The sequence below is a fragment of the Anomaloglossus baeobatrachus genome, chromosome 4 (assembly GCF_048569485.1).
Source record: "Anomaloglossus baeobatrachus isolate aAnoBae1 chromosome 4, aAnoBae1.hap1, whole genome shotgun sequence".
NCBI lineage: Eukaryota > Metazoa > Chordata > Amphibia > Anura > Aromobatidae > Anomaloglossus > Anomaloglossus baeobatrachus.
Window position 1 is genome coordinate 614,053,679 of NC_134356.1, and position 14,870 is coordinate 614,068,548.

The 14,870-nt window shown below is 49.8% G+C and overlaps 1 protein-coding gene across 3 annotated transcripts in view; it reads left to right on the top strand.

Moving 5' to 3' along the window:
- The first annotated feature begins 355 nt into the window (after positions 1–355).
- LOC142304153 (zinc metalloproteinase-disintegrin-like MTP4) overlaps positions 356–14,870 on the top strand; it is a 162,666-nt gene continuing 148,151 nt past the window's right edge. For 2 of the 3 annotated variants that reach the window (XM_075346242.1, XM_075346243.1), the window contains exons 1-5: positions 356–491; positions 1,002–1,066; positions 3,355–3,437; positions 3,931–4,007; positions 13,637–13,715. In XM_075346242.1, coding sequence (XP_075202357.1) covers positions 445–491; positions 1,002–1,066; positions 3,355–3,437; positions 3,931–4,007; positions 13,637–13,715 — 351 coding nt within the window. In that variant the 5' untranslated portion in view covers positions 356–444. Of the gene's footprint in view, positions 492–878; positions 921–1,001; positions 1,067–3,354; positions 3,438–3,930; positions 4,008–13,636; positions 13,716–14,870 lie in introns of those variants that run through there. The other variant, XM_075346244.1, reaches the window with a different exon arrangement.

Sequence of the window (14,870 nt, forward strand, 5' to 3'; positions counted from 1 at the left end):
TCCACCCGAAAAATGCAGAAAAATGCGGAAAAAACGCAGCGTGCGCACAAGGCCCAAGAATGCTTTAAAAAACGGAGCTGTCACTAGTAGGTTTTTAGCAATTAACATAATGTAAATTGAATGAACAAAAGAATAATCTAAATCAAATCAATATTTGGTGTGACCGCCCTTATAGTTACACTTGTGCATAATTATTGGAGAAATTTGTCAATTCATACAAGCAAATACCGCCAATTAGAAATGTAGTATAGTTCATCTGGTTTACTATGTCGCTTGCCTCGTGCAGGGCCTTGCAGCTTAAGTATCCATGGTTACGCCCACTCAGTGACAGTTGGTTAGTCAGTTAGTTGCTCGTGGTCATAACCATAGGATGTAATGGAGGTGTAGTGACCTGTGCAGCCAGCAGGGGCAGCATCTCCCGGGGAGACTCAGTCTCTGCCTCTGATGCTCCTCAGTCAGGAGTCACCTGAGAGGAGAGGACCCTACAGGAGGTGACTGACACCCGGCCTGTTATGCGGACCCTGCTACTACTATGGGGGTCCGGTCACTGTCTATGTCTATGCTTCACTGTTATAGGTGGAGAGAGAGGATATGAGGGAAGATTTATGACCATGATCGTTATGGGGAATTATGACTCACTGATATGGGGGTCTATGGCTGCCATTTATAGGGGGTTTATGGCTATTACTGTTGGGAAATTTCATGGGGCAGTCACCATAGAAACCAATCAGTTTACAGCATTTTTTAGAGGCTCAGGAAAATGAAACCAGCTAACAGGTTGCTATGGTAACTGCTCCGGATTTGGTAACGATCCCGCAGTGCACATTACTGGTGCGGGGTAATGGTGTAGTCGGGATAATGAGGAGGGGGTGACAGACGTTTCTTCCTCCCCCGCTGTATACTGGGGTGATTTATTACCAGTACGGGGTCTCGCAGTCTGTTACTCTCTGTTATCAGGTATTATACGTCACTGCTTCTCATCTTGTACTTCTCACTTCTAGGATAGCGCGGATAAGAAGTGTCCGGACCATGCTGAGACGTCTTCTTCTGGTGCTGGCACTTCTGGGTGAGGACCAGGATCATTCCTGGAGGTTTCCTATGAATGTGGTGTGATTCTCCCCATGTGTGGCTTCTGCTGGATTTGGGACACGTCCATTATGGCTGTTCTGTGATATACGTGCTGTATACCCACGTCTTCTCTGTATTCGCCTAGACCCTGATGGGCGGTATATACTGAACTCCTACAATCCCAGGAACCAACCGCTCCAGTCACCCATAACATGTGGGGCAGCTTCCACCTAATTTACAGAGCTGGTCCGGGATTATAAAACATGGCCGCTTCCTCCCTATTACACTCCATTCACTTCAGTGGGTCTGAGCTGCAGCACCAGACTCAGCCTATTCACCAATGTGTGGTGCTGGTTTAGGAAAACAGTAACCGGACAGCCCCGACACCATTGATCTCCAAGGAGCATATGATCTGGGATTCTGAGAGGAGATATCAGGGTACAGTCCGGCCGCCCTCATATTCACTACATTACTGAAACCAGCCACTAATATGTTTCAGATCCCCCTATAGCTATGATCTGTACCTGTTCATGGTATACAGTATGTTGTCCATTGGGTGACTCTATATAACCAGTGGCGTAATTAGGGTTTGCTGGGCCCCGGTGCAAAGTTTGTACCTGGGCCCCCAACGTACAGCGACACTTGTGGTACGAGATAATGACGCCGACTTTCGGGGTACGGGATAGTGACTCTGACACTCGGGGTACGGGATAATGACGCTGACACTCGGGGTACGGGATAATGACGCTGACACTCGGGGTACGGGATAATGACGCTGACACTCGGGGTACGGGATAATGACGCTGACACTTGCTTATTTCACCCAGCACCCAGCTTTCCTATGTTCTGATATCAATCTTGTCCTCAGCACTCAGCTTCCCTATGCTTTGCTATACATCTTTCCCTCAGCAGGCAGCTTTCCCATGCTCTGATATACTTCTTTCCCTCAGCACCCAGCTTTCACATGATATCAGAGCATGGGAAAGCTGGGTGCTGAGAGAAACATGTATAGCAGAGCATGAGAAAGTTGGGTGCTGAGGGAAAGAACCTCTTTCCCTCAGCACAAAACTTTCCTATCCCATTGTATCTTTGTCCCCCTCGTATATAGCTCTCCAAATACTATAATGGCTCACACATAGCCTTCCATATAGTATAATGGGTCCAACATAACCCTTCATATATTAGAATGCACCTCCATAGTCCTCCATGTATTATAATGCATTTCCCATAGTCCACCATGTATAAGATAGCCCTCATAGCCCTGCAATTAATAGAATGCTCCTCCAATAGTCCTCCATGTATAATTCACCCCATACTCTGCCATATATTATATTGCACTTCATAGTTCTTCATATATTATACTGCACCCCATAGTCCTCTATATATTATACTGCACCCCATAGCCCTCCATATATTATAATGCACCCCATAGTACTCTATATATTATAATGCACCCCTATAGTCCAAGTATAAGGTAACCCCAATAGTCCTCCATATAATATAATGCAGCCCCCATAGTCCTGCATGATTTGAAATGCAGCCCCCATAGTCCTTCATATTGTATTATTCACCCCATAGTCCTCCACGTGTTATAATGCAGCCCCATAGTTCATGCATAAGGTAACCCCATCAGTCCTCCATATATTATAATGCAGTCCCGATAGTCTTATATGTATCATAATGTAGCCCCTTAGCCCTTCATATTGTATTAAGCAGCCCTATAGTCCTCCATGTATAATGCAGCCCCATAGGCCTCTGTCCACCATTTACTCACTGATTAAAAAAAAAACAAAAACTAGTACTCACTTCTCCTCATTCCCTTGCTGCTGTGGTCAGAGCATCCTCCTGTTCTGCGCTCTGCATGTCTCAGCACAGCGGTGCGCAGTAGTGATGTCACTGCGCTGAGACGTGAAGCGCAGGCACAGAAAGAGAATGATGGAGTGCTCCGCTCATGCATCCTTCATCATTGCTGTATGCGATGACTCTGGGTCCCCCTGACTCACGGGCTCCGTAGCAGCCGTGTGGTCTACTGTTACAGCGCAGCTGCATCTGTGCAGGGCCGGCGCTGGGCTCCTAACCCTGCCTGGCCCGGCCACGATTTCTGCGACTGCGGTCGTTACGCCCCTGTATTTAACCCACTCTCAGTGGGACAAGCCCACAGCTTGTGTGTCCAGATCACATTGTGACCCCAAGCCCAATAAGCCTTGGCACCCTCCCAGAATTGCCTGGTGCAGATGCCGCCCCTTTACTTCTGCTTATTAATGTCTTTGTTTTTTTATCTTTTAGTGATCAGTCAGTTTCCAGCAGGACAAACATATGAGGTGGTCTTTCCTCGGAGGTTGCACACTGCCTACAAGAGAGACACCCAGGTATCTCCCAGTCCATGCACCATAATTAGGGAAAAAGCTCCTAATCAAGGGTATCCCTGTCATAGAGTGACTGTGGAAAGAAATCAAGGCTCCATCTTCATCAGAGATATACATGTATACATAGAGACAAAGAAACTTACCATAAGTGACATACAGAGACCTATTGATACAACCATTCTGAGTTCAGATTAGATGACCTTCTAGTATATGGAGTGAAGAGCGTCTCTCCCCCTCCTTGGAGGACTCATCTTTGTGCATTACATAGTAAACCTATTGATTTTAATGTAACCATGTAGTACCTGAATTCTCCTGTGGGGGTGCTGCCTTTGCATTGAACTCTTTCTGATTGGTTATTCAGTAGATGTCTGTCCCATTATTGGGGCACCCTGCAATTAGTCTGTTTTCAGGGAAATTAACTAATGAACAAAATGTAAAATAAAAAATATCTTTATTGAATAAGTCAGATAATCTTTTTTTTAATCTGTTTGTGCAGAGCATTTATCCGGACGTTCTTCAATATGAGATCCGGCTGGGCGGGAATCCCATAGTCATTCATCTTGAGAAGACAGAGTGAGTGGTCACAGTGTGGGTTGTGTATATGATGGGTGGTGAGAGGACCGTAGATACTTCTATATATCCCTCATCACCAGAGGTGTAACTAAAAGAGGTATGGGGGTTGGAGTGGCATCCAGGTCCTGGAGATTAAGGGGCCCAAATGGTGCCTTTGGCACATATTAGAAGACTAATACCATTACAAACCCTTCATATTGGCCCTGTTTTAGAGACTTTGCATTAGAGCCCCCAAACTTCATGTTATGCCACTGCTTATAACAGGACATATTTCCAGTGACATCGTTATATATTAATGCTGACTAGTGATGAGCAAATATATTCGACACTATTCCTTACTCACACGAATATTAAGGTATTCGGGATATTCGTTACTCATCGAGTACTTTGGTATTTGACTTGTGAGTTAGTCCCCTCCCCACATGTTTGCCTCCTGATTTTCAGCCACTAAATATGCTAGGATTGTCTGCCAATCACAGTAATGCTGTAGCCATATCTGCTACAAGCATTACTGTGATTGGCAGCTGCAATAAAAAAAAAAGACGTACAGTCCCCCATTTATTTGTGATAACTAGCACAGGTAAAGGAGACAGCTGTGGACTAATATTCTCAGGCTAGGAAGGTCCATGATTATTGAGCCCTACTCGGCCTAAAAATAGCAGCCCGCAGCTGCCCCATAATTGGCGCCTCCATTAGATGCGCCAATTGTGGTGCTTTACCCGGCTCATCCGATTGCCCTGGTTTGGTGGTAATCGGGGTATAATACGGGGTTGATATCAGCTGGGATTTGTCAAAAATCAAGGCTGATATCAAGCCCGGAGTTGCTAATCGAGTTCCCTTGGTATCAAGTGTGACCACTAGTGAACCCGCTGCTGGATTGCGGGACACAGCGGTACAGCAGTCTGGCAATCTGGAAGTCAGGTCACCGGAGTTCACTCAGTTGAACTCTCTGCCGGATTGCTGGACTGCTGTGCGATCATGTCCCGCAATCCAGCGGGGGACCCAGCTGTGAGAAGTGGTGATGAAAATCAGGTCACCGGAGTTCGCAGCTGGGTTCCCACAGTACCAGTTCTGACTGCCGAACCCGTTGCTGGTTTGCTGGACTGCCAGATTGCAGGACATGGCGGTACAGCAGTCTATCAATCTGGTGGTCAGGTCATTGGAGTTTGCACTCGGGGCTCCCCCGCTGCCCTCAATGAGCTCAGTTAAATCCGCTGGACTGCTGTGCGACCCTGTTCCGCAATCTAGCAGTATGGCAATCTGGCAGCAGAGTTCAATTGAGCTCACTGACAGCAGTGGGAGAACCCCCAAGTGTGATCTCTGGTGCCTGACTGCTAGATTGCCAGATTGTCAGGTTGTGGGGCACGGCGGCACAGCAGTCCAACAGTGCTTTAGCTGTGAGGCTCAGAAACCTTAAAGGAGCCTTGAAATTTCCTGGAGTTCAAAACTGTTAGGACACCTGGAGTCTGTGAACTCTTACTAGAGTTCACAGCCTCCAGATGTCCCAGCAGCTGGGAACTCCAGGAACGTTAAAGTCTCCCTTAGGCCTGTGCCACACATCCGTGCCTCCGGCACGTGTTTGTCATTTTTTACACGTACCGGCGGCACGGAGACATGTACAGCAATGCTACCCTATGGTAGCAGGCACACACACGTAAAACCACACGGAACGTGTGTCCGTGTGCGTTTGTACGTGTGTGCGATTTTCAAAGCGCTGACATGTCAGTGTTTTCTCCGGCAGCACGGGTGTTACACGGCCCGCACCCGTACCACACGGGTGTAGTGTGGATGCGGTCCCGTGTGACACGCGCCGGAGAAAACACACATGTCATTGAAAAAATAACAAAACATTAACTCACCTTCTCCAGCCCTCCTGTCTCTGCCGCTGCTGCCTCTTGCTGCCGACCGCCGCTCATTATTCTCATTGAATATTCACTTCACTGCAGCAGCGGGGAGACGGGAGGGCTGGAGACGGAGGATCAGCACCACGGACAGCAGCGCGGACATCAGGAAGGACCAGGTGAGTATAATAATTACCGGTTCTACGTGTGCTATCGCGGATAGCACACGTAGAACACACGTGTCACGCACGTACCAGAGACACGTACTTACCTGCACGCAATACGCAGGGAAAATACGTGTCTCTCGGCACGTGCGTGAAATTCACGTGAGTGTGGCAGAGGCCTTAAGGTTAGTGGGTTGACATCTGTGGCAAGTCCCGGTGGCTGTGAGATCTGGTAACCTAAAAGGTTACTGGAGCTCACTGCCACCATGTCTCCTGGCAGCTGTGAGGCCTGGAAACCTGAAATGAGCTTTTAAGAGAGCCTTTAAGTTTCCTGGAGTTCCCAGCTGCTGGGACAGCTGCTGAATTGCTTGACTGTCAAATTGCTGGACATGCCACACAGCAGTCCGGCAATGCAGCAGTGGGTTCAACTGAGTTCACTGAGGGCAGCAGGGGAGCCCCTCATAGTGAACTCTGGGACCTGACTGCCAGATTGCCAGACTGCTGTGCCACTGTGTCCTGCAATCCGGCAATCCAGGAGCAGGTTCATTGGTGGTCACACTTGGTGCTGTGGGAACCCGGCTATGACCTGACGTCACCGCTTCTCACAGCCGCGTCCCACAATGCCCTCAGTGTCTCCCAGGAGCTGCAATTTTCACTCGCATTTTCCATCACTGCAACTTCTGGATGTACCAGAGCCAACATCATCGTAGGATGTCGTGTGGATTACGTTGGACCAGCAGGAGAGTTTCTGGGGTTAATAAATTTGTGAAAGAGGGTATGTTTTTTAATTATTATTTAAAATAAAGTATTTCGTGTGTTTGCGTTTTTTCTTTTCGTTTTACTTACAGGGTTGGTAATGGGGGGGTAGACTCCTCTTCACTACCAACCCAGGGCTTGATGGCAGCTGAGATTTTTGACAAATAACAGCTGGCATCAACGCCATATATTTCCCCGATTGCCACCACACCAAGACACCCGGATGAGCAGGGTAAAGCGCATCTGAAGCATGCGCTAATTGTGGGGCGGCTGTGAGCTACTATTTTTAAGCCCAATAACCATGGACCTTCCCATCCTGAGAATACCAGTCCCCATCTTTATATGCGCTAATTATCTAAATTGGGCAGGAGCCCACGTTATTTTTTTTAATTTAATTTTTCTTTGTCGCTCCATTGGGAGACCCAGACAATTGGGTGTATAGCTTCTGCCTCCGGAGGCCACACAAAGTATTACACTTTAAAAAGTGTAACCCCTCCCCTCTGCCTATACACCCTCCCGTGCATCACGGGCTCCTCAGTTTTATGCTTTGTGTAGAAGGAGGCACACATCCACTCATCTTCTCATTTTAGTTATATCGGTTGGAAGAAAAGTGGGCCCCCACGGGGCCCCCGGCATGTTCCCTTCTCACCCCACTTTGTCGGCGGTGCTGTTAAGGTTGAAGTACCCATTGTGGGTATAAAGGCAGGAGCCTCATGCCGTCTCCTTCACCATCCCTTAGCGGCTCTGGGAGAAGTGGGATCCTCAGCGGTCATCCAGTCACTGGGACCGTGCTCCCTCCGCAGTCCCTGGGGGAAGCTGTCGGACAGGAGTTTGTTTATCCTCAGGGACCGGGCCCTGCATCACTAAGGTACTCTGTACCCCCATGGGGGATGTGCATGGAGCGCCTACATCCCGGACGCTGCAGCAGCTGCTTATTTGTGACGGCCGGCGGACTTCCGCGCCGACCGCGCCTGTTTGTCGGCCGCGGTATTAAATTTAGTCCCCGGCTTCAATTGCGGCCTAGTTGCAAAACTCCCGCCCCCGGGCCTGTCTATCAGGGATAAGGGCGGGACTGCCGGCCTGACGTCGGCTGTGAGGGCCAGGGCATCCTGTATGTTCCTCCCCCCCCTCACTGATCACTGTGGGGACTCCAGATTCCCGCACTTTTTCTAACGCCGCCCCCGGCTTCTCTCCTCCCCTGAGAGCTCCGGCAGCCATTTCTTTGGCATTCTGCCTGTGGAAGTTTTCCTGGAAAGAGCTCTGCAACGCTGGGAGACCTAAGGCAGGGAATCTGGAGGACACACACTCCGCTTTTTAGCGGTCGGTAAGCCACACCGGTCACCCGGTGCTGGTCCCCTCAGGGTGCCGGAATAGATACCATATATATTTATATATTTCTGTTCGGTCGGGCTGTATACCCTCCCCATATACCCTCAGTGATCACTCTCCTAGGAGACAACAGCATGTCGTCCACAAGGAGCAAGGGGGCCAAGACACAGGGTTATTTTGCGACCTGTACCTCTTGTGCGGCTAAGTTACCTGCAGGTTCCACCTACCCTCACTGTGAGCAATGCTCAACCCCTGTTTTGCTTCCACAACCAGAGCCTCGGTCACTAGTGGGCCCCTCGGCTCAGGTAGAATCCGTTGCTCTCCCTGTCCAGGCGGCAGGGACAGAGTTTGCAGCTTTTGCTGAAAAACTCTCTGAGTCACTCTCACATTCCATGGCTCAGTCTATGGACAAATGGTCTGCCAAGCTGCTTGAAGCCTTGCAGTCCAGACCGGTCCCTACACAGGCCCCGGGCCCTGTTGGATCTTCACCCCCAGGCCCCTCTCTGCCCGCGCCGCAGCACGTTCCCAGGGGGGGCCCTAGGTCTCACGTGGAGGACTCCGGCCCGGACCACAGTCCCAGACCGGCTAAGCGGGCACGCTGGGAATCTTCCCCGACTTCTTCACGTTGCTCAGGTTCCCAGCGTGAAGACTCTCTGGAGGACGAGGCGGACGTCGCAGCTCAGGGCTCTGACACTGACGTTGCCCTCAATCTTGATACACCTGACGGGGACGCTATAGTAAATGATCTTATCTCGTCCATCAACCAGGTGTTAGATATCTCTCCCCCACTGCCACCTGTAGAGGAGTCAACTTCTCAGCAGGAGAAACACCAGTTTCGGTTCCCTAAACGTACACGTAGTGCGTTTTTCGATCACTCTAACTTCAGAGATGCTGTCCAGAAGCCCAGAGCGGTTCCAGACTTTACTAAGCGCCTTACTGACACACGTTACCCCTTCCCTCCTGACGTTGTCAAGGGTTGGGCTCAATGTCCCAGGGTGGATCCCCCAGTCTCTAGATTGGCGGCTAGATCTGTGGTATCTGTTGCAGATGGATCATCGCTAAATGATGCCACTGACAGGCAGATAGAGCTCCTGATGAAATCCATCTATGAAGCCACGGGGGCGTCTTTTGCCCCGGCCTTTGCAGCCGTGTGGGCACTACAAGCTATCTCAGCTTGTCTGGCTGAGATTAATGCGGTTACACGTAATTCTGCTCCGCAGGTTACATCTTTGACTTCCCAGGCGTCAGTTTTTTCTTCCTATGCCATGAACGCAGTTTTAGACTCTGCTAGCCGTACGGCGGTGGCATCCGCTAACTCTGTGGCAGTCCGCAGGGCCATGTGGCTGCGCGAATGGAAGGCAGACTCGGCTTCCAAGAGGTTTTTAACCGGTTTGCCGTTTACTGGCGACCGATTCTTTGGCGAACGATTGGATGAGATTATTAAGCAATCTACGGGAAAGGACTCCTCCTTGCCCCAGTCTAAGCCAAAGAGACCTCAGCAACGACAGATACAATCGAGGTTTCGGTCCTTTCGTCCCTCCGCCAAGCCCCAATCCTCTTCGTCCAGCAGGCCGGAGAAGGGCCAGAGGAACTCCTATGCGTGGCGGGCTAAGTCACGCCCCCAAAAGGCCGCAGGAGGCACTGCTTCCAAGGCGGCCTCCTCATGACTCTCGGCATCCCCGAACCGCATCCTCGGTCGGTGGCAGGCTCTCCCGCTTTTGCGACGCCTGGTGGCCACATGTTCAAGACCGATGGGTGAGAGACATTCTGTCTCACGGTTACAGGATAGAGTTCAGCTCTCGTCCTCCGACTCGTTTCTTCAGAACATCTCCGCCCCCCGAGCGAGCCGAAGCACTTTTTCAGGCGGTGAACGCTCTGAAAACAGGAGTCGTGATCCCTGTTCCCCCCCCAGGAACATGGTCGCGGCTTTTACTCCAACTTGTTTGTGGTGCCAAAAAAGGACGGCTCGTTCCATCCCGTTCTGGACCTCAAATTACTCAACAGACATGTGAGCACCAGACGGTTTCGGATGGAATCTCTCCGCTCTGTCATCGCTTCAATGTCACAAGGAGACTTCCTAGCATCGATCGACATCAAGGATGCTTATCTCCATGTACCGATCGCACCCGAACATCAACGCTTTTTGCGCTTCGCCATCAGGGACGAACACCTTCAGTTCGTGGCATTGCCTTTCGGCCTGGCGACAGCCCCACGGGTGTTCACCAAGGTCATGGCATCTGTTGTGGCGGTCCTACACTCTCAGGGCCACTCGGTGATTCCCTACTTAGACGATCTCCTGGTCAGGGCACCCTCTCAGTTGGCGTGTCAAAACAGCCTTTCTGTCGCTCTGGCGACTCTCCAGCAGTTCGGTTGGATAACCAACTTCCCAAAATCCCAGTTGACACCGACCCAATCACTGACGTACCTTGGGATGGAGTTTCATACTCAGTCAGCGGTAGTCATGCTACCGCAGGACAAACAGCTTTCTCTGCAGGCAGGGGTGCAATCTCTTCTTCAGGGTCAGTCACACCCCTTGAGGCGCCTCATGCACTTCCTGGGGAAGATGGTGGCAGCGATGGAGGCAGTGCCGTTCGCGCAATTCCATCTGCGGCCACTCCAGTGGGAAATTCTCCGAAAATGGGACAGGAGGTCGACTTCACTCGACAGGAACGTCTCTCTTTCCCTTGCAACCAAGACGTCACTTCAGTGGTGGCTCCTTCCCAACTCTCTGTCGCAGGGGAAATCCTTCCTACCCCCCACCTGGGCTGTGGTCACGACGGACGCGAGCCTGTCAGGGTGGGGGGGCGGTTTTTCTCCACCACAGGGCTCAGGGAACCTGGACTCCGATAGAGTCATCCCTTCAGATCAATATTCTGGAGATAAGGGCAGTGTATCTAGCCCTATTGGCCTTTCATCGGTGGCTGGAGGGCAGGCAGATCCGAATCCAGTCGGACAACGGCACGGCCGTCGCTTACATCAACCACCAAGGCGGCACTCGCAGTCGTCAAGCCTTCCAGGAAGTCCGACGAATTCTGCAGTGGGTGGAAGCCACAGCCTCCACGATCTCCGCAGTGTACATCCCGGGCGTAGAAAACTGGGAAGCAGATTTTCTCAGCCGACAGGGCATGGACGCGGGGGAATGGTCTCTTCATCCAGACGTGTTTCGAGAGATCTGTCGCCGCTGGGGGACGCCGGACGTCGATCTCATGGCGTCACGGCACAACAACAAAGTCCCGGCATTCATGGCCCGGTCTCAAGATCACAGAGCTCTGGCAGCGGACGCATTAATTCAGGATTGGTCGCAGTTTCGACTTCCCTATGTGTTTCCTCCTCTGGCGATGCTCCCCAGAGTGTTGCGAAAAATCAGGTCCGACTGTCATCGCGCCATTCTCGTCGCCCCAGATTGGCCGAGGCGGTCGTGGTACCCGGATCTGTGGCATCTCACGGTGGGTCAACCGTGGGCGCTCCCAGACCGCCCAGACTTGCTGTCTCAAGGGCCGTTTTTCCATCTGAATTCTGCGGCCCTCAACCTGACTGTGTGGCCATTGAGTCCTGGCTCCTAGCGTCCTCAGGGTTATCTCAAGATGTCATTGCCACTATGAGACAGGCCAGGAAACCAACGTCCACCAAGATCTATCACAGATCTTGGAGGATCTTCTTGTCCTGGTGCTCTGACAAGGGTTTTACGCCCTGGCCCTTTGCCTTACCCACTTTTCTTTCATTCCTTCAATCCGGAATGGACAAGGGTTTGTCTCTCGGCTCTCTTAAGGGACAAGTATCGGCGCTTTCCGTATTTTTTCAAAAGCGTCTAGCCAGACTTCCGCAGGTCCGCACGTTCCTGCAGGGAGTTTGCCACATAGTCCCACCTTACAAGCGTCCGCTGGAACCCTGGGACCTCAATAGGGTGCTAACGGCTCTTCAGAAGCCACCTTTCGAGCCGCTGCGGGAAGTTTCTTTATCACGTCTTTCGCAAAAGGTGGCATTTCTAGTGGCAGTTACATCGCTCCGTAGAGTGTCGGAGCTGGCAGCGCTGTCATGCAAAGCCCCCTTCCTGGTTTTTCACCAGGATAAGGTGGTTCTACTTCCGGTACCGGACTTTCTCCCTAAGGTGGTATCCCCTTTTCATCTCAATCAGGATATCTCCTTACCTTCATTTTACCCTCATCCAGTTCACCAATGTGAAAAGGATTTGCACTCATTAGATTTAGTGAGAGCACTCCGGCTCTACGTGTCTCGCACGGCGCCCCTGCGCCGCTCAGATGCCCTCTTTGTCCTTATCGCTGGCCAGCGTAAGGGTTCGCAGGCTTCCAAGTCAACCTTGGCTCGATGGATCAAGGAACCGATTCTTGAAGCCTACCGTTCTTCTGGGCTTCCACTTCCTTCAGGGTTGAAAGCCCATTCTACCAGAGCCGTGGGTGCGTCCTGGGCACTGCGGCACCGGACTACGGCTCAGCAGGTGTGTCAGGCAGCTACCTGGTCTAGTCTGCACACTTTCACGAAACACTATCAGGTGCATGCCTATGCTTCGGCAGACGCCAGTCTAGGTAGGCGAGTCCTTCAGGCGGCGGTTGCCCACCTGTAAGAGGGGGTCGTTTTTCGGCTCTTTTTATCGAGGTATTCTTTTACCCACCCAGGGACTGCTTTTGGACGTCCCAATTGTCTGGGTCTCCCAATGGAGCGACAAAGAAGAAGGGAATTTTGTTTACTTACCGTAAATTCCTTTTCTTCTAGCTCCTATTGGGAGACCCAGCACCCGCCCCTGTTCCCTTCGGGCTGTTGTTCTTTTGTGTACACATGTTGTTCATGTTGAATTGTTCTTTTGGTTCATGGTTTCAGTTCTCCGAACATCCTTCGGATTGAATTTACCTTAGACCAATCTATAAGTTTCCTCCTTCCTGCTTTTGCACCAAAACTGAGGAGCCCGTGATGCACGGGAGGGTGTATAGGCAGAGGGGAGGGGTTACACTTTTTAAAGTGTAATACTTTGTGTGGCCTCCGGAGGCAGAAGCTATACACCCAATTGTCTGGGTCTCCCAATAGGAGCTAGAAGAAAAGGAATTTACGGTAAGTAAACAAAATTCCCTTCTTTTTTTTTAAACGCCCTTGGGGAACCTCTATTTTTGATAAATAACCAGCCAAGATAAAGCACACAGCTGGGGGCTGTAGCCGGCAGCTGTCTACTTTATCTGCGATGGTTATCACAAATAGGAGGAGGACTGCACGTCAAAGTGGTGTAATACTCTGACAACATTGTTCCCAGAAGCGACATGTATTTCAGATATGCATCCAGGCATCTTCATCCTGCTACTCCAATTCAATTTCCACACTTTTCTATCCATTTCAGCATTTTTACAGCCCCGCCAGACATCCTCGGAGGGTCCGCCGGAAAATTATTCTAGATTCCCATTGACTTGCATTAGATTTGTTATTCGTGACAAATACACGAATAGTACGAAATATTTTAGATGGATAATCCGAACTCAAATATTTCACTATTCACCCATCACTAATAATGACTAACTTTTCTATGTTTCCACAGAGATCTGTTTGCGGATAATTACACAGAAAGCCATTATCTGGAAAACGGTACTCTGGTCACAAGCCGTCCTGAGCAGCAGGTACAGTAAGTCCCCAGCCTTCAGTACAGGTGGAGCATTTCATCCTGTGTATGATGTGTTGGTTACTAGTGAAAAGGTTTTGGTACCGTTTTTAGCCAGTTGAAAAATTATTGAATGTTCTCAGTGAGAGGAACAAAATTATAATCTTGTGATACCTTTTAATGGCTAAGTAAAATAAAATAAAGTGTTGTTACAAAGCAAGCTTTCGAGACATCTCAGGTCCCTTCATCAGGCATGGTATGACAAAATATCTGAAGAAACACAAATATATGCACAAACAGAGCAGAGGGATGGCATAATAAAAGACATTTTTTATAAACAAACACTGAGGTTAGTGAGTGAATCCTTAATTAGCTTTGATTAGTGGTGTGAAAGTTTTATTGTCCCAATATCCATGTAGGATCAGAGGTCTGGTGCGTCTCTGAAATGATTCCTCAGATTTTGTAATGGGCCATAAATCCTCCTGACAGGTAGAGTCCTGTGTCCACAGAATTAAACATTTAAATGAATTTGTATTCCCAGACCCTGCGATGGCTCTGTGATCTGAAGTAGTGGTGTAACTCTTGTAGATCCTCATGTAAAAAGGGCACATAAATCGGATTACCCATAATAGTCTATGGCGCTGTTCATAAGATTGTGTTTTTGCAGAGTAAATGTTCACGAAAAAAACGTTTTTTTTTAATCAAGTCACAGATCAAACTTGCAATCAGCACAAGGATGTCCTTTCTGTTTCACAATGAGGATAAAAGAAGGAGCCACAGATGAAAATGCATGCAAATGTGATCCATTACATAGAAGAAAAATTTGCCGTTTTTTATGTACACAAACCCCCCCCCACCGTCTGAATGAAACAGAACTGTAAATAAAAATATATCTCTCTTTCAGATCCACTGGGGTTCCTCAGCTTCAAAATGAGTTGATGTTGAGGGACGGGCATGTTTAGATTTCCCATTTCATCTCCTGCAATTCCCTGTCTTTAAGGCCCCTGTCACACATCAATATCTCCTGTACGTGTGATGTCCATTTCCACACGTACCGAAGACACAGACATACGCAGACCCATTAAAGTCAATGGGTTTGTTCACACATCCATGTTTTGACCTGAACTGCTCCGCATGGTGACATGTCCGTTTTTGGCCAGAAGCACTGATGTGA